The sequence below is a fragment of the Pogona vitticeps genome, chromosome 5, assembly GCF_051106095.1.
Source record: "Pogona vitticeps strain Pit_001003342236 chromosome 5, PviZW2.1, whole genome shotgun sequence".
In the NCBI taxonomy this organism is placed as follows: domain Eukaryota; kingdom Metazoa; phylum Chordata; class Lepidosauria; order Squamata; family Agamidae; genus Pogona; species Pogona vitticeps.
The window spans coordinates 184042337-184068715 of record NC_135787.1 but is presented as its reverse complement, the minus strand read 5'-3'; the positions used below and the strand labels follow the sequence as shown (position 1 = coordinate 184068715).

Below are 26379 nucleotides of genomic sequence, written 5' to 3'. Positions count from 1 at the left end.
TGCCTCTCTTTTAATGGATTTTTTTTTTAATAGGGGAGATTTTTATTTTAAGTTCAGGATATATTTTGAATGCAAGGGCCCGAAAAGAGAATGCATTTTAACATGTGTTGCTTTTCAGGTAGGCATTATTGATAAATAGAAGTATGAAAGCACCTTTTAAAGTTCTTATTATAAACAAACTGTTGTCAAAACGAGCCTGGTGGTGCAGTGGTTAAACTGCTGTAAAGGTAAAGGTTCCCGTTGACAATTTGTTCAGTCGTGTCCAACTCTAGGGGCCGGTGCTCATCTCCGTTTCCAACCCATAGAGCTAGGGTTTGTCCGGAGACAATCTTCCGTGGTCACGGGGCCAGCATGACTAGACATGGAACGCCCGTTACCTTCCCACCGTGGTGTTACCTATTTATCTACTTGCATTTTGCATACTTTCGAACCGCTAGGTTGGCGGGAGCTGGGACAAATGAAGGGGGCTCACTCTGACGCGTGGATTCCATCTTATGACTGCAGGTCTTCTGACCTTGCAGCACAGAGGCTTCTGCGGTTTAACCTGCAGTGCCACCACGTCCCTTAAACTGCTGTACTGCAGCAGCTGGGGTTCAATCCCAGGTAGCCGGCTCAAGGTTGATTCAGCCTTCTATCCTTTGGAGGTTGGTAAAATGAGTACCCAACTTGCTGGGGGGGGGCAATGTGTAGCCTGCATAATTAACTTGTAAACCTCCCAGAGAGTGCTTGAAGTGCTATGGGGCAGTATATGAGCAGCACACGTGCTTAAAAAAAAAACCACACACAGACAAATATCCCCTTCTTCCTCTAAGATTTGTGTACATACATTACATGTGCACATTTAAACTCCTGTTTTGTTACTGCTAATCCACTATCTGTTGCAATGGCAATGTTTTATCCTTTTTTTAATATTTTATTTTTAACAAAGGGTGACAGAAAGGAAAAAGGGATTGAGGTTAAGGGGGAAAGGGAGAAACAATAACATGCTAACATCCATTCTATACATATTGCCATATCAAAATTCCAAATTGCTCTTTTTACTATTTTCTGCCTTCCAGATTTAAGTTCTCATTTCAATGTATGCTCTTCATACGATGTCTGTTGACTCAATCCATTTATAGAATAAGTCCCATCTTTCAGTTGCCTTTTGTAAAGGACAGTCCTTCATCACTGTTTTATCCTTCACAGGTTTATCATTCTACACTTTCTTCTGACTTCTGATTTTCTACAGACGTCTTGCTAACTTGAAAGCATTAACTCACACATATTCTTCTGTAGCCTAAGAAACAGCGCAGAGGCCACTAAATGATGCTCAAAGTTTCCTTTGGAAAAACATCCCCCCCATATATTTACTGCCTCTCACCTCCTAGAAGTCATTTGGAACATGCATTTTTTTTGCTTCCTTATTTTGATGTTTAAATCATGATTCTATGAATGCTGAACCTACCTACCTGTCTCATCTTGCAAGGAGGCAGAGTCTAAAAAGAAAATTGTTTCCCCCATTATATCCCAGTACAGTTTTCATAGTTTCCTGGACCAGAGAAGCTGTGTTAGCATGTATAACAAAAATAGCAATCCAAGAAGCAAAACAATAGATACATAGGGCCTGTCCTCTGCAGGTGCCATCTTGTTTTTCTTGAGCCAGGTATGGGCCTTTTTCCTCTGCCAAACATCTGCCAACCTAGTGGGCGGTTTTGCTGGGGAAGAAGTGTGTTGGTTGGCAGGGTGCTTTTTTTTTTGCAGGGAGAAACCAATTTGGTAAGGACTGTAGTATATATATGGGAATGGGGAGGGGGACCATAGAAGACTACAGTCCACCCATTTCTTTGCCAATTTAGTAAAGAAATTTACCAATTTGGTAATTAGTAATATATATATGGGAATGTCACCCTCTAAAATATATATATATCCCGTAAAATATATATATTTTAGAGGGTGACAAAAAAAAAAGAAACACAACCCTCCTTTTGTCAGCTCTCTGAAGCCAGCTGACACTCATCCTGGCAGCCATCTATTGTGCCTTCATCCTCTGGCTGCCACAGAAGCCGCTCCTGGGAGTCAATCTGCATGTCTATGCAGGATGCCCTGCTGTCAACCATCAACACACAACAGCTTTCATTCCTCAAACTGGGTGGACAATGGGAAACAGCAGGGGGACAAAAAGCTGTGTGGGGGGGAGGGAGGCGGGAGGCAAACTGCTGGAAAGCAACAGCTGCAGATGCTGTTGAAAACCCATACCAATCCTCTGGGCCCCTTTAGCTAGTATTTCTTATCCATCTTCTCCACCCCACCCCCAAGCCAGACCGTTTCCATAGCTTTTCCTGCCATCACCCCTAATCTCGTCAGTGCCCAAACTCAACATGGGCCAGGATTAAGTCATTTCTCTGTGACAGCCAATAGTGTTAACATTCCCCCCACACAATTACTAAAGAACAAAATAAACAACTATTAATTTTTTTTTCTTCACCATTGTTCTCCTAAGTGTTATTAGTAAAATATAAAAGGTGAAGGGATAAAGGCCAAGAAGTCATGAAACAAGGAAAGGGCAAGAAGGATGGAATCTTTTGCCGCAGAATGACAAAATAAAAAGTGCAGATTTTTTGGCTGTTGTCATCTCCGACAGATGATGACCTTATGAACGAGCCATCTCCAAAATGCCCTGTCCTCAGCTGCCCTGCTCAGCTCTTGCAAAACTCAAGCCTGTGGTTCCTTTACAGCAGTGGTTCTCAACTTTGGGTCCCCAGGTGTTCTTGGACTAAAACTCCCAGAAGCCTTCACCACTAGCTGTGCTGGCCAGGATTGCTGGAAGTTGCAGTCCAACAACATCTGGGGACCCAAGATTGGGAACCACTTCTTTAGGAAGTCAAAACATCTCATATCACATTTGCCTGCTAACTCCCAACTTTCTCTGCATTATTGCCTTTTCCAGAGAATACCGACTTCTCATAAGGTGCCCAAAGTAGGATAACCATAGTTTCAACATTTTTGCCTCCAGAAATAAATAGTTCGGGGTTGATTTGATCTCAGACCCACTTGTTGGTCTTTCTGACCATCCAGAGTATCTGCAAAGCTCTCCTCCAGCACTGGGTTTCAAATGAACCAATTCTTTCCCTATCAGCTTTCCATTTCTTAATTGTCAACTCTAAAGTTATATAGTTCTTCTGTAGTAATGATTTTTCTTCTTCTTAACATTCAACTGCAGTCCTGCGTAGATTCGATCTTACGGCTGCTGGTCTTCTGACCCTGCAGCACAGAGTTGTCTGCGGTTTAGCCCGCAGTGCCACCACGTCCCTTAACTACTATGGGGAGGTATATAAGCAGCAGACTTTGTTCTTAGTGTGATACCCAATGCGGTGTAGTGTACAGTGATGAACTAGGAGTCATGGTTGTGAATTCCCACTTGCCATGGATCCTTGTGGGGGCGGGGCCCATAGCAGTGATAAAACCATCCTTAGAAATATTTTACTTACCTTGAAAGCTCTATTAGGGTTGCTGTAATTTGATTTTGACTTGACACACACAAGTTGCTGTATTTTGATTTTGACTTGACTATGAACCCCTTAATCAACTGGCAGATTTTTTGGGGGGGGTGGAAGTGAAAGGATTTGAGAAAGCTGTAGATGACAAGCGTGGCCTGAGTCAGACTTCCATTTGGGGGCTGAGAATAAATGCAGGGAATACTTCTCCCAAGTGTGCAGAAGTGGACTTGTCCTCGAAAGCCCACCTCAAAATATAACAGTGAGTCTTTAAAGTACCACAATGCTTTTGTCTTTTTCAAAAAAAATATTTTGTTTTTGCCTGATATTCTTCAAAGAAAATGCCTGTTTCGACACTTGAAAGCAATCACCTAAAAACTGAGCCCATTATTTTAGAAGTCTTTTTTTTCACACACAAGTTTATTCAGACTTAAGAATAATAGAACATTCCAATCAAAATATTAACTTATTATGTCTAATAAGCAGGGGAGTGTGTGTATTTTACCATTTTCCTATGTCACAAAAAGACTTGTGGGAATAAAATAATGCTGAAGCTCAAAACACAACTTATTGCTTATCTGTTAAAAAATGCTTTGTAGATTCTGCAAATGAAACAACATCACAGAATTGAACAGTGCATGTGACGAATTAAGTTTTCTCTCTCTCTCTCTCTGCCTTTTGAAAAAGGGTGACGCGCTTCCATGCAGGTTAGGAAAGGAATATACAGTATTTGCCAGTTTTTTGCAATCAGTGCCGCTAGATGGAAAGGAGGTAATTGATTGTGAAAAGCATAAACCTCTCTAGAATGTGTATGCTGTTCTCCCAGTAGAATAGATCACTCGCTGGAAAAATTTCCCCCTCTGTACAGCATGTGAAAGCTAATAAAAACAGTCATTACATACTATAAGAATAAAGGCACCCTATGTTGGCTTTTGCAGATGGACAAGTTTCACAAGTTGGGTATTTAAAACTCTTTCTTGCTCTCATAAACCTGACTCAACAAGCGTTAAGTACGCTCAAGAGACCAGGATGAGAAAGAACTTTAACAAAGTGACGGAAAAAGAAAATAAAAGCTTTTGTGAAATAAAAAAAGGGCTACTGATCTTTTGTGGACAAGATGAATTGTCTGCGGAAGGAAGATCAATATGAGATTTGAAGGCACCAGGACACTTCAGGAAGCAAAAATAGTTGCAAGTTAAACTATCCAGAATCCTAGACTGTGGCTTCCCAACCCCCCCACCCCCCGGGACACTCAGTCAATTCAAGTAATTTTACTCTTCAGTGGATTAACTGACAAGAGGGAACTGGAATTATTCCCAAATAATAATTGAAAAGCAAATGGTGTTCTAAAATAGTTTTGTGGATGAACTATCTGAAAAGAATATTGTAATGTTGTAAAATGTGCATAAAATGGCAGTCAAAATGATTAAGGGACTGGGCCAATGTCCCATTATAATGCATAAGTCTCTTTGGTTTAGGTGAAGTGCTGAATAGCTCAGTGGTTCAATGCCCCACTGGGCCTCCTTGAAAGGGGCTGGACCCGATGATCCGTAAGGTCCCTTCCAGCTCTGGACAGTGATGCCTCGCTTAACGACGATAATCCGTTCCAGGAAAATCGCCGTTAAGCGAAAACATCGTAAAGCGAAATTAAAAACCCAATTGAAATGCATTGAAACCCGTTCAATGCGTTCCAATGAGGTAAAAACTCACCGTCCAGCGAAGATCCTCCATACGGTGGCCATTTTTGCGGCCTGTATAGCGAGGAATCCATCCCTAAGCACAGCGGGGAGCCATTTTAAACACCCGGCGACCATTTTGAAAACCTGACCATCAGCTGTTTTTGATCGTTGCAAAGCGAAAATTAGTTCCCAAAGCAGGGAACCAATCATCGCTAAGCGAAATTCCCCCATTTAGACCATTGTTTTGCGATCACAATTGTGATTGCAAAAAGATCTTTGTAAAGTGGATTCATCGTAATGCAGGGCAATTGTTAAGCGAGGCACCACTGTAGTTCTAAGATTAAGAGTAAAGGGAACAGTACAGTGGGGTCTTGACTTAAGAACGGCTCGAGTTAAGAACATTTTGACTTAAGAACCACTCTCATAGGAAAATATTGACTTAAGTACTTAGATTTGAGTTAAGAACTGAAAAAAACCCACGTGGGAGGCAGGGAAAGTGCAAAATGTGAACTTTCAGTTAACTGTTGGCCAGGGTGCCTGTCTGCTTCCTCACTCCTCCCAGAGTTTAGAGAGTGGATTGGGAGACAGTCTTCGGACTGCCTGCTACTGGACTGCCTGGACTGTATTTTCCCTGCCTTCCCTTAACCTTTCTTGACCTAAGAAAAAAAAGAAACAAAATATCCCCCTCTAGTGGTCAAAGGCGGAATAGCAGCTTCCCATTAGTTTCTATGGACGGAAAAGAGCAGATACAGATCAAATGGTTTTTTAATAATAATAATAATTTATTGTCATTGTAAGTATATACACATACAACGAAATTCACAAATTTTCAATGCATTCTTATGGGAAATGCAGATTTGACTTGAGAACTTTTTGACTTGAGAACCGCCTTCCAATACGGATTAAGTTCTCAAGTCAAGACCCCACTGTATGTGTCCCCCTCCGTAATGACACAATGATTACTTGAGTATGTACTTGCTGAAACAAGTTATTTAAAGGACCAAGAGGATGAAACAATAACACTCATGGACTTGAGGGTGCCGGGGAGTTGACTTTGCTCCGAAAGTCTTTCAGGGAAAAGAAATGCTGTACACGTTTTCTGCTGGGAGGAGCAGAGCCTTGCCTTCTCTACCTGTTTGAGGACACCTCAAGTGCACCAGACACAGAGGGCTGCAACAGGGGTGCTGTATACATGCAGTCAGTTGTCCCTGGGGGCTTCTTCCCCTGGCTATGCCTCCAGAGTCCCCACTGGGGGCAGCTGCTCCATAGGAGCAGTCAACCTCTCAAGAGGTCCGGCCAAACCTTGCTTAGATCTGGCTAGGCTCTCCAGTTAGCGTAGTGCAGAAAGAGGAGGTAGAGGAGGAGCGCTATGCAACTGGCTGTGAGTAGGCTGGTCGGGAGGTCTCTGCAATGGTGGAGCTGCTTGCCCTTGCCGCTTCCTCTGCTGGTGGCGGGCTCATCTCTGATCCTCGAGCCTCTGGGCTTCTTGGCCTTATGGTGCAGTGGTTAAACTGCTGTACTGCAGCCAAAACTGTGCTCACGACCTGGGGTTCAATCCCAGGTAGCCGGCTCAAGGTTGACTCAGCCTTCTATCCTTCCAAGGTTGATAAAATGAGTACCCAGCTTGCTGGGGGGACAATGTGTAGCCTGCATAATTAACTTGTAAACCGCCCAGAGTGCTTGAAGTGCTATGGGGCGGTATATAAGCAGCACGCTTTGCTTTGCTTTGCTTTGGCGCCTGGCCTTGTGGCGCCAAAGTTGCCCAGCCTCTTTGGGTGACACAAGAAACTCCTCCCAGCATTTGGGATCAGGATCCTGGCAGCAGACAAGTCCATACTGATCTAAGGGTGAGTCCGGGGGGAATGTCATTTGAACTGCTGCTTTTGTGGTGCAAAGAGAGGGGAAGAGATTCCCAGTGGCAGGTGGTCCCAGCTGAGTCAATGGAGCTGGCATTGCTATGGGCATATGGAATGACTGTTAATGGAGGCACTTCCAAGGACACAAAAGCCAACTACTCCATAGCATGAGGTTTCCAACATTTTTAATTTTTGTTAAGTTTTACAAGATTTTAAAATATATTGATGGCAACATGGGAAATACTGGGGAGAAAACTGATTCAAAAACTCATTTGTATCAGGGCAAGAGAGAAGTGATTGCTTGTATAAGCAAAACATTCAAAAAATAGCATGCCCTGGGGTTTAAATAGGACATGTAATACCCACTTACTCCATAAGGCACTGAAGATTTGAAATGCAGGATAAATTACAACTGAACTGAGTGTGGATCCTCTTATCATAATAGAATAATGGAGTTGGAAGGGGCCTATAAGGCCATCGAGTCCAACCCCCTACTCAGTGCAGGAATCCAAATCAAAGATGATCTGACAAACAGTGGTCCAGTTTTCTATTGAATGTCTCCAGCAATGGAACACTCAAGGTTATTTCATTTTAAAAGGTAAATAATCTGATTTAAATTAATGACTTAAGTATTTGCAGCTGGTATTATGGACACATTTATACGGGGGGGAGGGAAGAGAATCCAGAGTGAAATGAAGCATGGATTATGAGAAGGAAGTGAAATATGAAACGGAACTGACATTCACACACAATTCTGTTCAGGCAAAACATAATTCTGGGATAGATGGTAATTCCAGAGATACAATCTTGTTTTTCACCTGTTCTTTAAAGTGCATTGAAAAGGAGAAATGGAAACATTAAACTATTTTAATTTCTATTCCTCCTTTCTTCAAAGAACCTAAGAGACTGCACACAATTCTCTCCCATGTAATGGCCAGGATCAAGGTGAATATTGATGCTTTTATAAATGCAATAGTATAACTCAGAAAGGCAAAGAGCTGCTAATTAGTGAGTCCTTAATTGAATTTCTAGTAGGGTGTCCTTCCTGTGAGCCTAGGAATTAGATGAGGGACTTGTTATATAGAGGCTATTCAGTGTTCCAAATATGCTACTTGGATTCTGGCCATCTTCTTACAATGTGCATGTGAGTTTGCTTAGCCTGAGAGATGGGTGATCTTGGTGGAACTCTGTGGCTCAAGAGACTAGTGGGGTTGCCTTACATTTCTTACACATATTCTTTGTTAACTATGCCTTGTCTTTTGTTGTCTCCCAAAGTCTGGACTGCTCCCACCATCTTTTAAGTGGAACCAAACATTCTGGCAAAGTCAAATATCAACTTTGCAAACAGCCATACTGCAATAAATTGGATTGGCTCAAGGAAGGAGGCAATGTTGAACGAGAAAAAAATGAGTACTGAACAGCAGATGGTGCCTCCCTTAAGAAGGACTCCTTTTCCTGTTGGACTTCAGCGGTTAATATTTGTGATTCCTGTTCTTTCAATCCAGCACAAAATGTTGTGTCTTTTGTCTGAACATCCCAAGCCTCTAACAATTTATTAAGACACTTGTTTTGTTCTGCTGCCCAGAATATATTCCACTTTAGAAAGCAGGCCTTCTTTCCTGTTTTACTCTGTGCTGCTCTGTGCTCCAAAACTTTTTTTTTGGTAAAGACAATTCTCCTATCCTTGGCATATTAAATCAGAATAAGCAAAAAAGAGTTCAAAGGGGCCTATAAAGCCATTGAGTCCACCCCCCTGCTAAATGCAGAAATCCAAATCAAAGCAGATCTGACAGATGGTTGTCTTAATATTCTCTTGAATGCCTCCAGTGCTGGAACGCTCACCACCTTCCCCAGTAATTGGTTCCATTGTTGTATTGATCTAGCAGTTAAGATGTTTTTCCTGGTATTCAGCCTAAATCTGATTTTCTGTAACTTGAGCCCATTATTTTGTGTCCTGCACTCTGGGATGATCAAGAACGGGCCTTAGTAGACAATAAAACCTTCCAAAGATTTAACATTGGGTGCAGGCAAGTGTTTTCAGAGGGCAATTAATATTTGCAGTCCTTTATTATAGGAAATGACAGGCAGAGGAGAAAAAAATGAAGGTTTAAATTATCTTTGGAAGCATACTACGGGTAGCTGTTGTACAGCATATACTTCTAACAACATCCTGCAGCAATTCTAATTCATGTAAAAATGTGAACCCAAAATAATGAAGAAATCAGGAGTGTATCCAGATAGTAGTTGTAGCAGTGGGGGACAGGAAAGGACCTCCACAAAAAATATGAGGACTGTGAACACATTTGGGTGTTCCTTAAGCAACGACAGCACACTTTTGGCTGATCTGTTCACTCTGAAAGCCCCACCGGATTGCTTCTGATGTGAACAAAGTAGCAGTAGTTGCAGGAGCTTAATATTACTAATTGCTAACTATGTGCACGGTGAGTTACTTGGGATTTTCTGCTAGAGAGCTTCAATGTTGTAATTCATGTGTGTGCGTGCGCAGACGCGTGAGCATGAACGAGACCTCTCTCACAGAGAAGATTACATACCATGTCAGGCTACTAGCCACAGGATTTTGTAGGATTCAGCCATGGAGGTCACAGTGGTATCAAAGTGCTGTAACAGTGTAACGTGTGGTAAAGGCCGGCTGGAATGATGCCTTCTGTTATACACTTGTTTGAACTTTATGAAAGTTTAAAAAAAGTCCTTTGCCAGGTTATTTTTCCGTCTAGGAGGAAACAACATCCATGCATTTAAGAACATCAACATTTATTTATAACATGATATAAAAGAATGAGATATGAACATTTTGTATTTGAACAATAGTAAGTGGCTTCTTATACTTACATTGGTTGTGCTCATTGTATAGTATATACACAATGAACATAATTACATTTGTACACAAACTTAACTGAAAACTGAAGACCTGCTTATTGCTGTACACACCCTATTCCAACAGAGGAAGAACTCAGTACCTCAAGAACCCTAAACCTTCATTAAAAAAAAGCTAGAGAAAAGTAAACACTAACATTCCTGTATTTGTTGACAACAGTATGGCAGTAACTGACGTTGCAACTTGACTGAGAAATAATTGCAGAGCAGGAATAGGGCACACCTTAACTCAGCATGAATTTTTAAAAATGGCACATTTTAAATAGGGAGTGAACATTTACAAATGAAAAAGTGAAAACAATACATGATCCTTTTTAAAAAGCAAAAATGAGGTCCAAAGGGTGGTTTGTAAAAGTAAACCAACACAGAAAGCTAAAAAGAACTTAACTGAAGTCATAATTAAAAACCACACACCAGGGGAAGCCCACTAGTGAAGGTTCTGATTGTAGGCCGCACATGAAAAACGAACATTTAGCTATGTGGATGGTATTCACAGCAGCAGGTTGGTGTCAGAAGAACAACCTCCAACTTATCGAGGGTACCATGGGGTATTTAAAGCTCTCTTGGAATAAACATTTTCCATGAAGTGATAAAGATGCTGCTCTATTATGGCCCAAAGCATCAAAACTACAACTTTCATAGATTTCATAAAATCCGACTGTACAAGGTCTTCGAATTTTCATCGGTCCATTCTGTAAGTCAGCCGTGAATGGTTTCTGCAGAAGCTGGGAGAGCTGCAAAAAAAGAGAAAAGGAGGTCTCTGTTTATTCTCAGGCCAACCACTAGAAAAGAAACATCCTTCTCTGTAGCTGGACAGAGGTCAGAACATGGACCCTGGGCAAATTCTGATCCCCAGACACAGCAGGTTAAGCAGCAAACAGCACCGAGGGAAACAAGAGAACTTTCTGCAGTTAGTTATAGGGAAAGCACTGCATGAAAAGTGGTGTCTCTGACAAGTTGTAATTTAGGGTTAGCATTACACAAAGTGACAAAAAATGCACCAGAAATTAGAGACTTCGAACCAAATGATACAGCCAAGCTACGAGTCATTCAAAGAAGGCTTAAAATCACTCTGAAGTTAAGCATGTTCCAGAAGAGAACCAGAAAACAGGGAGTCACTACAACAAAGTTAGGGAGTCCTCGGGTACATGTATGAGGTTCTACTGTTCTGGGGCAAATTTTCTTAATTCGTTGTCACCCATCAGCGCTGGCCACTGTCCCTCCTGGTTGGGGGAAGGATGAGAGCCATAGGCTAAAACACTTGGAAAGGACTCTGGAGAGGTAGCTCAGTGGCAAAGTCTGTGGTTTCCACGCAGAAGGTCCCACCTTCAGTTAAAAGGGTCAGGAAACAAATGAGGTGGAAAATCACTCCCAGAGACTGTTGAGTACTTTGCTGCTGTTCTTAAGTGTAGAACGTGGAGGCAGATGGACAAAGGACAGCTCCGTCTTACTCCAAGGGCATTGGGACATTCCAAATTTTCCCTGGACAAAAACTGGTCCATTTTTGAGAGGGCAGAAATAACATCAAGTCACATGAAAGCATTGTTTGCTTTGTTTTATCTAATGATTTCATTGTGGTTTTCGTCACAGTTGATTCAATTTTATTATGCTATGAACTGCCCAAAATAGTGCTCTGCACTAATGGGGTGGTATATAAATTAAATTAAATGAAATAAGTAAATCAATAATTATGACATCCTGGGTCTGTGTCAGAAGCCCTTGCTTTCTATTTCTTTTGTTGGTTTATTTTCAAACAGAAGTGGGACTCTTTGGTGCAACTAAATTTGTATTCAGAAGCACTGATTTGGCGCTATGCATACTGAATCAAACCTGCTGTTGTTGAATTTCCTCTTGATGTCTGTGCTGGCATCTCGAAAGAAGAAAGCAAATCTTCCTGCTGTTCTTGAAAGCTGGTGTCTTCACTTTCTTCTGTACTGCTCTCAGGTTTGTGGTTTTCTACTGGGGCCTCATCCTTCAAACTGAAGGGAAATAACTATATTTAGCATTTCCTCTAACTTCTAATTAGGTTAACTAATATGGTATAGCACCTCAATAAAGGTCTATAATACAAAATTACAAACTGTGATGTATATAGTACTATGTCAGTGTAACTGAATCTTGAAACACATGCTTTTCAAGGAAGGAAAACAGAGAAACAGAAATCGCTTTCTGCTTAGCATTTTTATGTTGGAAAGATACTAAAGAGTCCAAAAAAATCAGCTTAGATGTTTTCCCCTCTGTAACTATCCTGATCATAATCAAAGCAGAGTATATAAAGGGAGATCAAGGAAAACTAATTCATGTCAAATAATGCCTAGCATGTATTCTACTTTTTCCATTCACAGAAGAAGGAGAAGTGTGAATTAACACTATAGGCAAAAATTCATTTTTAATTTGCAAAACTATGTACTGTTTCCCCAGTGCTCTAGATCCCCCAAAACAATCTCATTATATAACAACACTCAAAACACATTTGAAACTAACTGGGGCACCACCCAATAGTAAATAAATCACAGGTCATACTGGAAAAACTGTAAAAGCGGGCAAGACCTGAACGATTAAGCAAATGCTTGATAAAGTTCTACAGAAGACAAAGCTGATTCTTAATGTCAATGAAACCACTTTAATTTCTCAAAAGAAAACACTGTATCTAACTGTGTAGTTTCTAAGTCAGGAAACAAATGAAAAAATTATATTCAATTAAAAGTAACTAATGACTGACATACAATGTACTCGTACTTCAGGCTGGTCTGTTATTTGTAGTAGCTGTTTTTCAAGTATTAAAAACATATGCTGAGAAAACAAGAGCCTGGGTCTAAAGGAGGTCAGGAGAACTGATGGTTCTCAGATTAGGAAATACAGAATCTATTTCAGATCAGCTGCAGGTTTTACTTCAAATCCTAAGCACCTGCTGCTACTAATATGCTAGGTTTACTTTACCTGCTGTCAGCATCCTGTGCTCTTCCCACTTCTATGGGTGTTGTATGTTGAAAATTCTCCTCCTTTGGGTCTAGCACATCTGGCGACAGTGGGCTTTCACTGTTTGGCAACTGGAAGTTGAATGAAAAATTTTGCAAATTGGAATTATATGTAATACTGAGTGGGAGAAGAAAGCAGACAGAAATATGTTTACAAAATTATACTGATTTTACAGTTACCAAGCATCAATATCTCAATTCACTGTCATTTAGGTCCATGTCATTCTGAAGTTAGGATTAAACCCATGAGCCCAGATAATTTCAGAGAAACCCAAAGAAAGATGACATCAAAAAGGCAAAACCAGGCATGTTTTCATCCAGCATGTTTTGGGGAAAAAACATCATAATCAGCAGCCCGCATACATGTGCACAGTCTGTACAGTAAATATAGTGCCCATGTCAAACATATTTTTACTCACTGGAACATCACTCTCCCTCTTTTTATGTTTAATTTTGGGCATTTGAATGTTGTTATTTCCAACAGGAAAAGAGATGCTCCAGCTCAGCTCCAGAAGGTTCCGAGTTGTTCTGTGCATGTGCAAATAGCCCATGGGTATGTATTCACAGAGACCAGAAGCAAGAAGTAATAATGCTGCAGGTGGTGTCTGTGTGCTTTGTTCAGTATTTTTGGACTCTTATCTCTCAAAGCTTATGCTAATGATTTCTCATACTAAAGAGAAAGAAATACCTGTGTAATAAAATCAGAGTTATATTCATTTGCTTGATCGTTTTCTTCCAGCCATGGTGTCTCTTCTGAACAATTCTGATGGCTTTGGCCCAAATCATTCACTCTGACATACTCTAATTCTTTAGGAATGCACACAAAATCGTCCTTCCTTTGGTTCTGCAAGAAGAAGAAATATCTACTGTGAACAAAGAACTCAACGGACAGTGCAGTTTCGAAGACAACTGCTAGTTAACGCAGAACTACACGTTACAGATGTCATTGTGCAATAAAATCAAGCAAAACACATAGGTTACATAGAATAATGAGTGCAACAGCTCAATGGAAAATTCACTCAGTGCTCAGTAGAAGCCTTTATTAACTTCCAGGAGCCCAAATAAAGGGTGGGGTGGGGTTCAAGGCAAACACTACATTCCCTCCAAAAATTTAGAAAAAAGTGATACGCTAAAAATACTTGTGTTCATTCCTTCAAAGGGGAAAGAAAAGCTGGTGGAGATGGTAGTTTACATTCTCTGGGGAGACAATGATTTCTTTAAAAATATGATGACACAGTGCTTTCCAAGGTACTGAGTTCCACTTAAGATCATTAGTGTTTCCAGTAGAAGCCAATGTTCCCCCTATTTCTACTGAAAGATCCACCAATTCTGGAGTCAGAGAAACCCCTGTTACAAGTTCTGTTTCCATGTCTTTAGACAACCCCACTGGCTCAGTTCCACAGACACTTCATTGATCTGAAATCAGTCCTCAGCCACCACCTCTGCTTGATCCAGCTTCAGTCTAGCACAATTTGTCTCTTTCTGGAAGAACCCAAACATGTGGTATACCTGGGAGAGCTTAAAAGGATTGTCAATGGCAAGGGATGGGCTTTGTGAAGGGGACAGATCTGAGACACCAAGGATGTTTAGTCCTCTCTTCTTCTCGCGCAGACAAGCCTGCTGGTGTCTCTTTATTCTTTCCATCTGCTCCTCCACAGTCATTCGGGGGCGAGTACTTTCTGCCACGCATAGCTGTTCCACTGCACTTCTTGGCCTTTCCTTGAAAAGAAAGAAAATGTATTATTAAAAAATAATGTGCAAAAAGGGAACACTGTTTCAGGGACACATGCATACTTTGCTATTTCATAATTAGATGCTTCCACAGCTTAGACGCTGCTGCGACTAGAAGCAATAAGGCTAACCACATAGTGTGCAAGGATATAAAGTAAATGTCACAAAAGACTTTCTTCTATGTAATACATGGAACGGTGAGAAACACCATTAACATCAGTGCTGCTGTTCACAGTGTGTCACAAAAATACAACCAATACCCTTGCAGAAATAAAACTTGATCACTCAAATAATACTGATCTGACCGTCAAATTAGATCTCCAGTAATGTACAAAATGGGATGCACTGATGTCACAGAAGCATTATACATTATTTTGGTCGTTCCCTCTTTCCTATCAGCTGCAATCCTCTTATGAGACATTCTGTTCAACCTCTCAGGTACAGAATTGTACCAGTGTAGAAATGGCAACTGAGCTACTGTTAATACTGTTAGGCTGTGTGGATGGGTGTTGTGCTTCTTAAAAGATGAAACTGCTTTTTGATATTCCATGGTGGGTCAGGTACATTTTTAATATAGGGCCTGAATGACAGACAAATGTACGATGCACAGGCAATGAAGAGCTGAGGATTATCCATAGGTGATTAGGTGCTCATTGCACGTTTTCAGACATAAAATTAAAAATACGAAAACAAATGGTCACTATAAAAACTACAGAATATTCTTTGACTAGTGGTGGATAACTGGGAAGTGAATCTTTTAAAAAACTGCATTAAGGTCTGCTAGGAATGGATTCAGCAGGGGGAGGATTTTTTTTTCTCCCCAACCTGGAAAAATTTACACTGGAAATTTCAGGGAGCAAAGAAGAAAAAACTCTTAAGTGAGCATTTTCTCTTTGGGAATTAGGGAAACATCCTAATATATATATTGTTCAAAACTGTGCCTATAAACAATTTTAATTTCATTTTTGTTGACCCATAGGGCACCAGGACAGTCCCAGGGCAGAAACCAATGGCTCTCCAAATTTACCAAAGTTGGCCACCCATTTTACTCTGTCAAAATGCCACACTCCACACAGAATGGAGGTTTTTCTTTTAAATAAAATAATCCGCAAAATAAAAAAGCACCATGAAAGCTTGTGTATAAAATAACCCACGGAATTAGAGTGTTCATTGTTGATATATACATAATTGTATGTATATATCAACAATTGTTGTTTAGTCGTTAAGTCATGTCCGATCTTTTGTGACCCCATGGACCAGAGCATGCCAGGCCCTCCTGTCTTCCACTGCCTCCCAGAGTTAGGTCAAATTCATGTTGGTCACTTCGATGACCCTGTGCAACCATCTCATCCTCTGTCATCCCCTTCTCCTATTACCCTCACACTTTCCCAACATCAGGGTCTTTTCCAGGGAGTCTTCTCTTCTCATGAGATGGCCAAAGTATTGGGGCCTCAGCTTCAGGATCTGTCCTTCCAATATCAACAATATATACATACAATATACATATTGTATATTGTATGTATACAATTGTATATTGTATACATATATTGGGTTTATGTTGGTACATAAACCCAAGACAGATTTCTCTATCTAGTGGGTCCTGCCATCTTCTAAGGAAAATCATATGGGGTGGGGGCTCCATTGCTTGTGGGCTGCTCCTTCCCTTCTGTTGGATTAGAACCTTTTTTCTAATTTAGTGGAGACTTCAGAGTAGATGCAAGACCATTTTTGTCAAAATATGACACTTTCTTTTGTTCATTACAAAAATTCTAGCTTGTGTTTTCATCCTTTCCCCACTGCTTTGATGACACTAATTAAGATACATATTAAAAAGTAACACTTGCTATGGCAGTCTTCTGTTCTCTGCTTATTATAAGGTATATTCAGTTTTGTTTGAACAAAATAAAGACTCCTTTTTAAAAAAATTCAAAATTATGTATGCAAATTAGTACAATCTGATATGCTAATTACATTAGGAGTGAAGCATCTTATGTTGCTACAGCAGTAAAATAGGCTCAAGTAAGAAATGGAAGTAAGTATTGCATATATTTCAGTTTCTTCCCAAAACTTCAGTTTTTAATGAAGGCTTCAACATGGCTGGAAATATTAGATCTCTTTTTAAGCCACATTCCTGCCATAATCACACTAAATGTTACGCCAATGTTAGACTTCTGTATGAGTTCCTTCTATCATCATTATCATAGACGTGCAGAGCTAGAAGGGACTCTATATATCATCAATCCAGCCCCTGGTCAAGGAGGCAGTGGGGAATTGAAATCCCAACCTCTGGCTCCGTAGCCAGATGCCTAAAACACTGAGCTATACAGCAGTTCATATACAGTGATAGTGCAGTAGATAGTTAAATTATGCCCAGTAATAAGACTAGCCACACTTTGCTGCTCTGAAATGATACCCTGAGATGATGATATGCCAAGTTGATAGAGCATGACAGGAAGGAACCCAGTTTAATAGTTTTAAATACCGTTCTTGGATCTATCTTTTTTGTTTTCCTTAAGGTCACATAAGAAGCTATCGTTGAAGACTCTGGAGTTGGTGACTTTGTTCTGGGAGGAACAACTCCAATGGGAAAATGTGAGCCTACAAAAGAACACAATGACATTAAAATATTACATAAAGGCCATAACACAGAAATGCAAATTAATGTGAAAAAAAATTATTTTGTAGTCATCACTGTACATAACCAGGATTGTGTTATACATCCCACTAAAACATAACACAGCTACAAGTTAAAGCTAATTGATAAGGTATGATTCGAGATGAATGAGCCCTCTTTGTAAGTGCTGGTGCAAAATACCAGGGCTGCCTTTTCTGGATCCATATTCAAGCATGGATGCCAAGAAGCTTTAGGCACTGATCATTCTACTCTGATATGATTCATAATTGCTGTATCCCTTGCTTCCCTTATGACCTTGAACAAGGAGGTGTAACAGGAAGGACAGATGGCTGTAGACTCACTACAGCAATTTCTGAAATTGGAATAGTGACATGGATTAAATAAGGGCTATGCCACTACATTGGCTTCGGTTAGATGGATGACCTATAAAGCAACAGCATCCTCGTCCAAGCAGTCTGTGCACTTCATTTCTTCTTTCTTCCTTAAAGGGCATCAATGTTGTGTGATTTTGAACTTTTGAAGGCTAATGCTTGATTTAAAATTATACACTATGCCATGCTTTGCTTGGTAAGTTAGCCAAAACTTTTCTATTTTTCTTTTAAAGAAGTTGATTGATTTTTTGAGTAATACTTTCAAAATATTTGTTTAGAGGACACAACTTCCTTCTCTAAATAGCATCCTCCTAATCACCCCAATGCAACATGCATTTCAAAGGCTTTTTGTTTCATGAGTGGTTTGCCCCTGAGATTGAAGTGAGCTGCTTTATAAGAAACACAAGTCCCTCTTTCTCAAACACACAGGACTCTTTGTGAATTTCTGTAACTGTGGGCAGAGCTGAAATGAAGCCATTTAACTGGTTAATTCTGCCAATTAACTTGCTCCTTCCTATCTGATATATTTAATGGCTGAAATCCTATTGCTTAGTATTCTTAGTGCTACCATAGTCTTTCGAGACTGAAGGATGCCTAACTACCGTAAGTATTCTTAGTCATATTAGAGTAGGCCTACTGGAGATTTGAGGAGTCAACTCCTCCATGAGCAAGTCACAAAAGTGGGTCCACCTGAATCCATGGAATTTACAGAACAATTAACTTACCAAATGTTCACTGACTCAATGGGCCTACTCCAGCACAGCTTACTACACTAAACAACATTCATTCTATGTGCTAGCATTTTCCACAAGTGGTGGGTCTATATTACCTACGTATATCTCCAAAGTGAATGAAGAACCTAGAATGCAAGTAATTTTTCAATGTTGCTTTCACACCCTTTATTTACACATTCAGTAAATGATACAACCAAAAAGGCAATTCTACCATGATCTATGTAAACCTGACAGAAGCACTGCCAACCTTTCTACAGAGGCAAGGATCACCAGAATTGTCCTGAAAAAAAAGTGTCAAGTCATATCTTCAGTTTGTGCAAACAACAAGCATAAATTGAGCCTTGGAAACCCTTAGCAACACAGACTTAAATTTTAATAGGATTCTTTAAAAAATGAACCCATCTTTTTCAATAAGGCCAAAGGACTTTTTGACTATAAACTATTAATGCCTAAAAAAATGCAACTGTAGCATTCCTACAAGGTGCTTTCACACTAAGGACAATCTGAGGCAGAGAAGGAGGGACAACTCTCATTAACGATAATGACTGTATAATATAGCACCAATGGCTATAGTGCCAACAGAAGGCCTAGACTGGACACCTAAATAGACACCAAAGCTAGAAATAACTAAGGGCAATCGACTGTGGCTGTGGTCACACCAGCAAAATATCCCTCTGTGGTTCTGAAACTTTTAATCACGTTTCTCTCATGCTTTGAGGCCACATGGCATTTATTCCAGGATGTGCATCTCAATGTGTTTTTGGGTTACTGAGTCATTTCCTTCCAATTCAATAAGCTTTTAGAGCTTCTTTGTTGAGACTATTTGACAGATGACACATTGACACAAAAGTCAATGTGGGTGGGGGTATTCTAAATGCACCTGCATGGTAACAGTAGTTTAAAAAGGTTGTAACAAGATCATTCACACATGCAGAAACACAACTTTTTAAAAAGATCCACAACAAAAATGACTCGCTAATGGCCGCATGCCATGTGAATAAATAAATTGAATAAACAAATAAATAAAATGTGATCACAAATTTAAATTGCTAAATCAAAGGGGGAGAACTGGAAAAGATGTTGTTGGTGTGACTTTGGCTTGTCCAAGAAAAAGACTTTGTCTCTTGTAATGGTTGCTACAAAGACAGAATGGCTTGCTTCAATTTTAGCATGACTTTAGCATTTTTCTTACTAAACAGTACAGTGGTGCCTCGCTTGACGATTGCCTCGTGGGGGAAAAAAACCCTAAGACGATTGGTTTTTGCGATCACTATGGTGCATCACAAGACTTTTTTTTTTGAGACTGATGCTTCGCAAGACTTTTTTTTTGAGACCGATGCATAGGGAACCTCGCAAGACAATTTTTTCACAAGACAATTTTCGCGGAACGAATTAAAATCATCCTGCGAGGCACCACTGTATTTGGTCGAGTACTTCTCCACTAAAGTACTTCTGTACCAGGTTGTATAACTCTAAAACTGGTTTCCCCAAGCACCGGTCTGTGGCCCAGTACTGGGCCATGGCAAGACCGGGTGGCAGAGGAAGATCTCCCACCCCTCTGCATGTACACCCCCATGTACCCCACATGCACACATGGGTTGCCTGCCCACCCGCCCATGCACGGGTGCCCCACCCACCTACATGGGTGCCCTGCCCCCATGCACAGGTGCCCTTGGTCGCCTGTGCGCGGGTGCCCCACCCCCTGTGCTGAGACATACACACTCCGGCCCACACACTAAACTGGTCCGAGGTTTGGAAAAGGTTGGGGACCACTGCTCTAAATGCATTCTTCACATCTCTCTTCATCTGGTTTCCAAAATCATGTACAGAACTAACCGAGAAATGAGGATTTATTCTTTAGAATTAAATAGTCCTCGACATGCTTACCAAGAGAAAAACTTATTTTTTAGATCAAAGTGTCCTTATAAAACGCATCTAATAGAATTTCTTCACTCACTCACTTACCCGCTCACAGACACACACACACACACACAGAGGTTTTAAATTACAGCTCAATCAGCAATTAATCAGTGTCAAATAAATATACTATACATTTTCATAATGCCAGTACCTAAGTGCTTTACGAAACAGAAGCTAAACAAGGTTGCAGCTTGCAGACTTTAAAATTAATAAAGCAAAAGTGAGATAATAAAGTTTAGGACATAAATGATTCAAGTATGTACTCTAGCATAAAAATTGCATTTGTCTAAAAGGCAGAGGCAATTTAACAATTACACCATTACACTTCTTTTTTTAAAAAAAGACACATTATTTTCCTGCCTTTTGACTATGATACTGGCTCCAAGGATGCTCCAGCAAAATAATGCAGCAGTCTGAATGAACAAAGGCAGGGTAAGTGTTCAAGGGCAAGGGAGAAAATGAGTCATTGTTTGAAGGAATGATGTGCACAGAAAATGACAGCATTGATTAGACACAGCGTCATTATGGATTTCAAGGCCGATTCTCAGTATCATCTGTGGTTTTTTGTTCTTTCTGTGACTGTCTGGAAGCCCTCTCCAGTCACAGAATTAAACTTAATTTTAGTGCACTGGTTGTTCCCTTTACAATAAGGAAGAGTTACCTTAATTTCTAAAACTGAAAAAAATTGGGCTGTCTCTCCATGATTACTGAGTTCCGCATTCTGCACTACTGGAAACAAAAACAAACCATTTTGTAGCAAAACAGGCTATTCACTAACCTTTGGTCGCAGAGGTTTCTGACTCAGAAAGTGGCTCCCCCTTTTCTTCCCCATTTGATTCATCAACTTCTGCCACAGTTGTTAACTCAGGTTCGCTTTTATAAAGCCGGTAATCTGGACCCTAAGAGTCAATCACAGCAAGGCACATATGCAGTCTTTGCAGTAGATGCATTGAAGCAGAATAACAAAACAGGTATTCATAATGTATGGCAAGTTTATTGCAACCTGAAGTGTTGTTTTATTTAAAGTGCTCAAGAATGCTCAGACTGCCTACTCTTTGTGTGGGCTTAGTTTATTCAATTTTATTTATTTAAAATATTTTTATCCTGCCTTTCTTAGGACTCAAGGCGGCATTTAAAAGGACCCAAGGACCAACATTTAGTTCGACTGCATTTCTCATTTGAGCCACAAAGCTTCCTCTGAATGAAGGTCCGCAATGTTGGTGTTTGTTCTGAAAGTTAACATGGACATCCCATGGCCTTTCCTCATGATCTTCACAGCACTCAAACGTGTCTCAGATCACATAAGAAGAAAGACTCAAAAGTAAATGGTCTGGTGTTCAGATTTACAAATGACATAGCAACTATATGCCACAAGTTTGGACAGGCACTGATAAATCATCACCCTGAAACTATTCCCACAACTGTGTGAAAGTGCCTGCGGATTTTATTGGAAAAAATCTAGCAGTGATCTATTCTTAATCACGTAACTCTGCAGAGCACAGTGTCAGGTACAATGCTGGCTCTGAATGAACGAATAAGAATAATATCATAAGATTGCTCCAGAGTATGCTCTTTAAAATCACCATCCTGCAACATTAGATGGCACACAGCAGAAAGTGATTCTCGACACTGGACCAGACGTAAGTCTGAATCTAACACAAAAGGCAAGCAGTCTGAGTCATTGTGAACTCTCACATTCACAGAATACTGATGGGAAAAAGCAGCAGCAAATACAGCAGCAGCAAAAATGTAGCAAGAAATAAAAGTTATGCAAGGGGGAGGAGAACGCTATGAAATAAAAATAACTGAATGTCAAGATGGCAATTGCACAGGAGGACGGATGGAAGGGGAAATGGTCAATAGCACTGTGGCTTTTGTGGCCACTTACACAGTGTGCTCCATTTCTTTGGTATCCTTGAACTTGGTGAATCTTCCTCTCGTCAGGTAGATGTACTGGGCCCCTGCTATAACAGAGCAAGGAGCTGCTATCACTGGGCAGAGGGGGGATAATGGGAGGATGCTCTGCAAAGTCATAGGACCGAGGGAGTGGAGGACGAGGTGGGACTACTTCCTCTTCCTAAAGATTGCAGAACAGTCACCTTATTTAGATGGGTTCATCTGTCGCAAGAGTTATAACTTCTTTTCAATATTTTAGAGCTGATATAGCACAGATTGCAGTTAAAGAGACCCTGCTGTACTGAGAAAGATAGAATTCTCTACTGTCATTAGTGCCTGCAGTGATCATAGACTCACAATTTATATGTACTGTCTCCGCCCCTACCCACTCAAAAAGACACATGCTTTAATTCCTACCTATCTCCAAACAAAGTTTCACTTATAATTTGGTCAACCTTCTGCATATATTTTTGCCATCTTTTCTACATTTCTTGTACTGGTGTTTTACAATGAACATCAATGTTATCCTGTTGCTCTATTCTACCAGTTGCTAAAACATATAATAGTTTTCCTAAAAAGTCAGCTTCTATCCTTTATCTCTTGTCTCCCACATTTAGTTTACAGTATCCCTTTAAAACACAATTTCTTGGTGTTATTACAGGCATTTTTTAAATCTCAAACTGGTTTCAAACTGGAGTTTTGAGTGCCCATTCCTTGTATGACTGCAGTTTCGGATAAAAGGAAAATCAGAAGTGGGAAGAGATACTAGTAAGAATAAGTCACAAAACACATACAAATACTGTTGTTTAGGTACTCAGCATTTAAAAATAAACCACTTATGGCAGCTGCTTATTTAAATGTGCTACATATCTCAGAACTCAAATCCTGGAAAACTGACCAATAGCTATTTTTAATCATAAAGCAATTAAACAGATCCTATTAAATCCTAAAAACATACCTCATTTTTATACTTAGATGAAAAAGCCTTTGATGCTAAGATACCTATTTAAAAACAAAAAGAACACATATTTTTATAGTGAACAATGACTTAAATCCCTGGTAGCTATGCACAGCGATTAACAGCTCATATACAGTATTTCCTTTTTAATCACTGTGAAATCCATCCACATCCATCAAAGAAAGAAGGAGGGTGCCATTTACTCCTCTTACAAGTATTCTCCCCAGCCCCTCCAAGCTCCATATGCTAATTTACCTGCCTCTGTGGTGCTGTTCCTTTGCTGCTTGTGTTTACTCAAACCTTCCATGACATCCTGAATTCGCCAAAGCTCCTTTTGAATTTGAGCGCGCTGTATGCCCGCCGACTCATTCTGCCAGAGAAAAACATTAGCATTGAGACTGCAAGTCTTAAAACCCGCTTTAAAAAAAGCCATCTGAGGAATCAAAGTCTTCAGCTAGAATCATGTCAATCAAGTTGGTTTGGGTCACACCTGAACTTCTCCAAGGCGCTCCAGGTGTTCCTGCATGTGGTTCTTGGTAACGGTCACGTCATATTCTAGCTTGTCATATTCCCGCCAAGCTCTCTCAAGCTCCTGAATACATTAGAAAAAAGTATGTTAGCTTTGACACTTTGCTCTGTTAGCCATGCATGGCAGAATTAACCTGCTTTTTGAATACAGTCAACCCTCAACTTACAAACTTAATCTGTTCTGGAAAGAAGTTTGTAAGTTGAAAAGTTCGTAAGTTGAATCAGCATTTCCCATAGGAATGCACTGAAAACCAATTAATCCATTCCAGCTGTTTTTGGTTCTTAGGTCGAGGGGCGGCTTGTAACTCGACTCATTCGTTCCCACAGGAACTAATGCACAGCCAGTTAATCCGTTCCTACCACTATGGGCAGATTTTTTTTCCCTTTTAACCTAAGATGACTTAGGTTTAAAAAAAAGGAAAAAAGAGAGAGAGGGGGAAGGAGGGAACAGACACCTTTTCAACAGAACACCTTGAAAAGCACCTTTTCAGTCAAGACAAGCACCTTCTGGGAAAAACCAAGCACCTTTCAGACAACAGATCACCTTGAAAAGCACCTTTTCAATCAAGACAAGCCAATACAAGCATCTTTTGGGGAAAAAGGGGGCAGCAAAGGAGGGAGGGAACACTTTTTAAAAATCCAAAAATCAAAAATTAAAAAAAAGCCAAAAAATAAAAATACAGTCCATGCAGCACTGTACCAGGCAATACCAGGCAGTACCAGGCAGTCTGTAGACTATCTCCAAATCGACTCTCAAAACGCTGGGAAGAGCGAGGAAGCAGACATGCACCCTCTTCACTGGCCAAGAGTTAACTGAAAGTTCAAATTTCATGCTTTCCCCACATCCCGCGTGTTTGTTTTTTTTTTGCTCGTAACGTGAATCTAAGTTTGCAAGTTGAGTCAGTATTTTTCTATCAGAGCGGTTTGTAAGCCAAAATGTTTGTAACTAGGACCGTTTGTAAGTCGAGGGTTGACTGTATAAAGGAAAAATATTTTTTACATTTTGCATCAGTGCTACTCTCCCCCTTCGACAACAGGTCTGAAGGGGGGGTCCAGTCGTCGACTTTGAAAGGGTTCTTACCCTGGCTATTCCAGGGTCCGGGCCACTCCGGTGGGGTATCAGGGTTCAGTAGTAATCCTTCCTCTCCTTCCAGTAGGGGGATAGTGTCTTCTTCTCGAATGTCCACCCAGTCACACTCCCTGGGGTGCTCCCCCGTCTCCCACGGGACTCCAGGAATTCTCTCTGTTGATTCTCCCAAATTCTCCATTCCAACCTCTCCCTTCGTTCTCTTTCCACTCTATCTCTTTCCTCTCTCAACTTCCTCCTCCACTGCTTAGTTTCTCATTCGCCCCAGTATGAAGGTTTGGGGTTCAACTCACGCCTCCTCTGAGCAACAGCTTCCTCCTTGGGGACACACAGTTTCTCTCTCTTCCCTGTCCATGGATCTTCTACCCAGATCCACTCCCAGCCTGCAGGTAACTCTCCTTCCCCCCTTTTTATTTTCCCCAACCCTGCCTCCACTATCTCCCGCCTTTTCTCTTCCGCACCCGCCAAGATAGTCCCAGGTTCTGTAATCGTAAGTCTTTTCAAATCTCCCTCCAAATTCCCCGGGTCCTGTCCAGGAGGTCCCGTCTTCCATGGTGGGAGAACTGGTGGGGTCTGGCTCTCTTTCTCAGGGTTAGCGGGAGGGATGGCACTCCTGAGAGAGGGGTCTCTCTCTCTCCCCCCCTTCTTACAACATACTTAGAATTATTTACTGAAATTAGGCTAATCCAATACTTAGTTTAGTTAGAGAAGTGACAAGGGCCTGTTAATGGACCCAGCACCATTATACCAATCGGCCAGATCATTGGGAGGCTGGAGCACATCCAACTATTTATGAGCAAATGTGTAGAAATCGGGACACTTTTCTTTTTCTCATAAAAATAGTATTTTTATTTTCAAATGGAACCTGAACATTCTGGGCACTGGTCTGTACAATCACAGGGATAGCTGGCAGATCCCCAAGTGCTTTTTCCATGGAAGACACTGGTCTACCTTTTGGCTATAATGGTAGGACGTACTGACCAGTATCCTACTTTACTTTTGCTGAGTGGAAAGTCCCGCTAGCACAATAATGCAGGATTTTCCTGCCTGCATATGCACTGCTGTGGAAGCACTGTCCCATAGATATTATGTATTGACAACACGGCTCCCCTTTATTTCAATGTAATATGAACATGTCAGGTGTAAATCCCATGACAAGGTAGGATATACTGAAAACTACAAGGGCTCTTCAAATAAAAGGGAATCTCCCTCCTGCTCCCATATACCTTCTCTTCATTACAGCCAACAGTGCTGCATCAAAAGCCTGCCCTTTGACTCATAAAACCTTTTCAAAAAGTCATATGATATGGGGAACGGATCCACATGGCAGTTGACATCCAGGCTGTGACAGTTTACGCCAGCCATTGTGGGGGTTTCCTGTCATGTGAGCATCTTTGACCTGACTTTGAACAAAAGTCTGCGGTTAGCATTATATTGAGATCTGGTAAGCAGAAAAATCCTACCAGTTTACTTGTGCAGAAACATACTGTATGGATACAGGTTGCTCTTGATTTAATGGAGATACTATTATATGTGTATATAAAAATAAAATACTAATGCAAGAACAAGCAATACAGTACTATTACATAAAACTAACAAAATAAAAACAATCATCATACGATACACGAAAGCTCA

General features: G+C 40.6%; 1 protein-coding gene across 26 annotated transcripts in view; it reads right to left on the bottom strand.

The window, feature by feature from the left end:
* Positions 1–9766: 9766 nt before the first annotated feature.
* Positions 9767–26379, bottom strand: part of PLEKHA5 (pleckstrin homology domain containing A5) — a 217215-nt gene continuing 200602 nt past the window's right edge. For 16 of the 26 annotated variants that reach the window (XM_072999745.2, XM_072999747.2, XM_072999748.2 and 13 more), the window contains 11 exons: positions 23620–23721; positions 23385–23499; positions 23130–23173; positions 22164–22352; positions 21054–21174; positions 17098–17213; positions 14394–14603; positions 13573–13728; positions 12847–12956; positions 11737–11885; positions 9767–10640 (listed from right to left, as the gene is read on the bottom strand). In XM_072999745.2, coding sequence (XP_072855846.2) covers positions 10606–10640; positions 11737–11885; positions 12847–12956; positions 13573–13728; positions 14394–14603; positions 17098–17213; positions 21054–21174; positions 22164–22352; positions 23130–23173; positions 23385–23499; positions 23620–23721 — 1347 coding nt within the window. In that variant the 3' untranslated portion in view covers positions 9767–10605. Of the gene's footprint in view, positions 10641–11736; positions 11886–12846; positions 12957–13572; positions 13729–14393; positions 14604–17097; positions 17214–21053; positions 21175–22163; positions 22353–23129; positions 23174–23384; positions 23500–23619; positions 23722–26379 lie in introns of those variants that run through there. The other 10 variants (XM_072999749.2, XM_072999754.2, XM_078376410.1 and 7 more) reach the window with 2 other exon arrangements.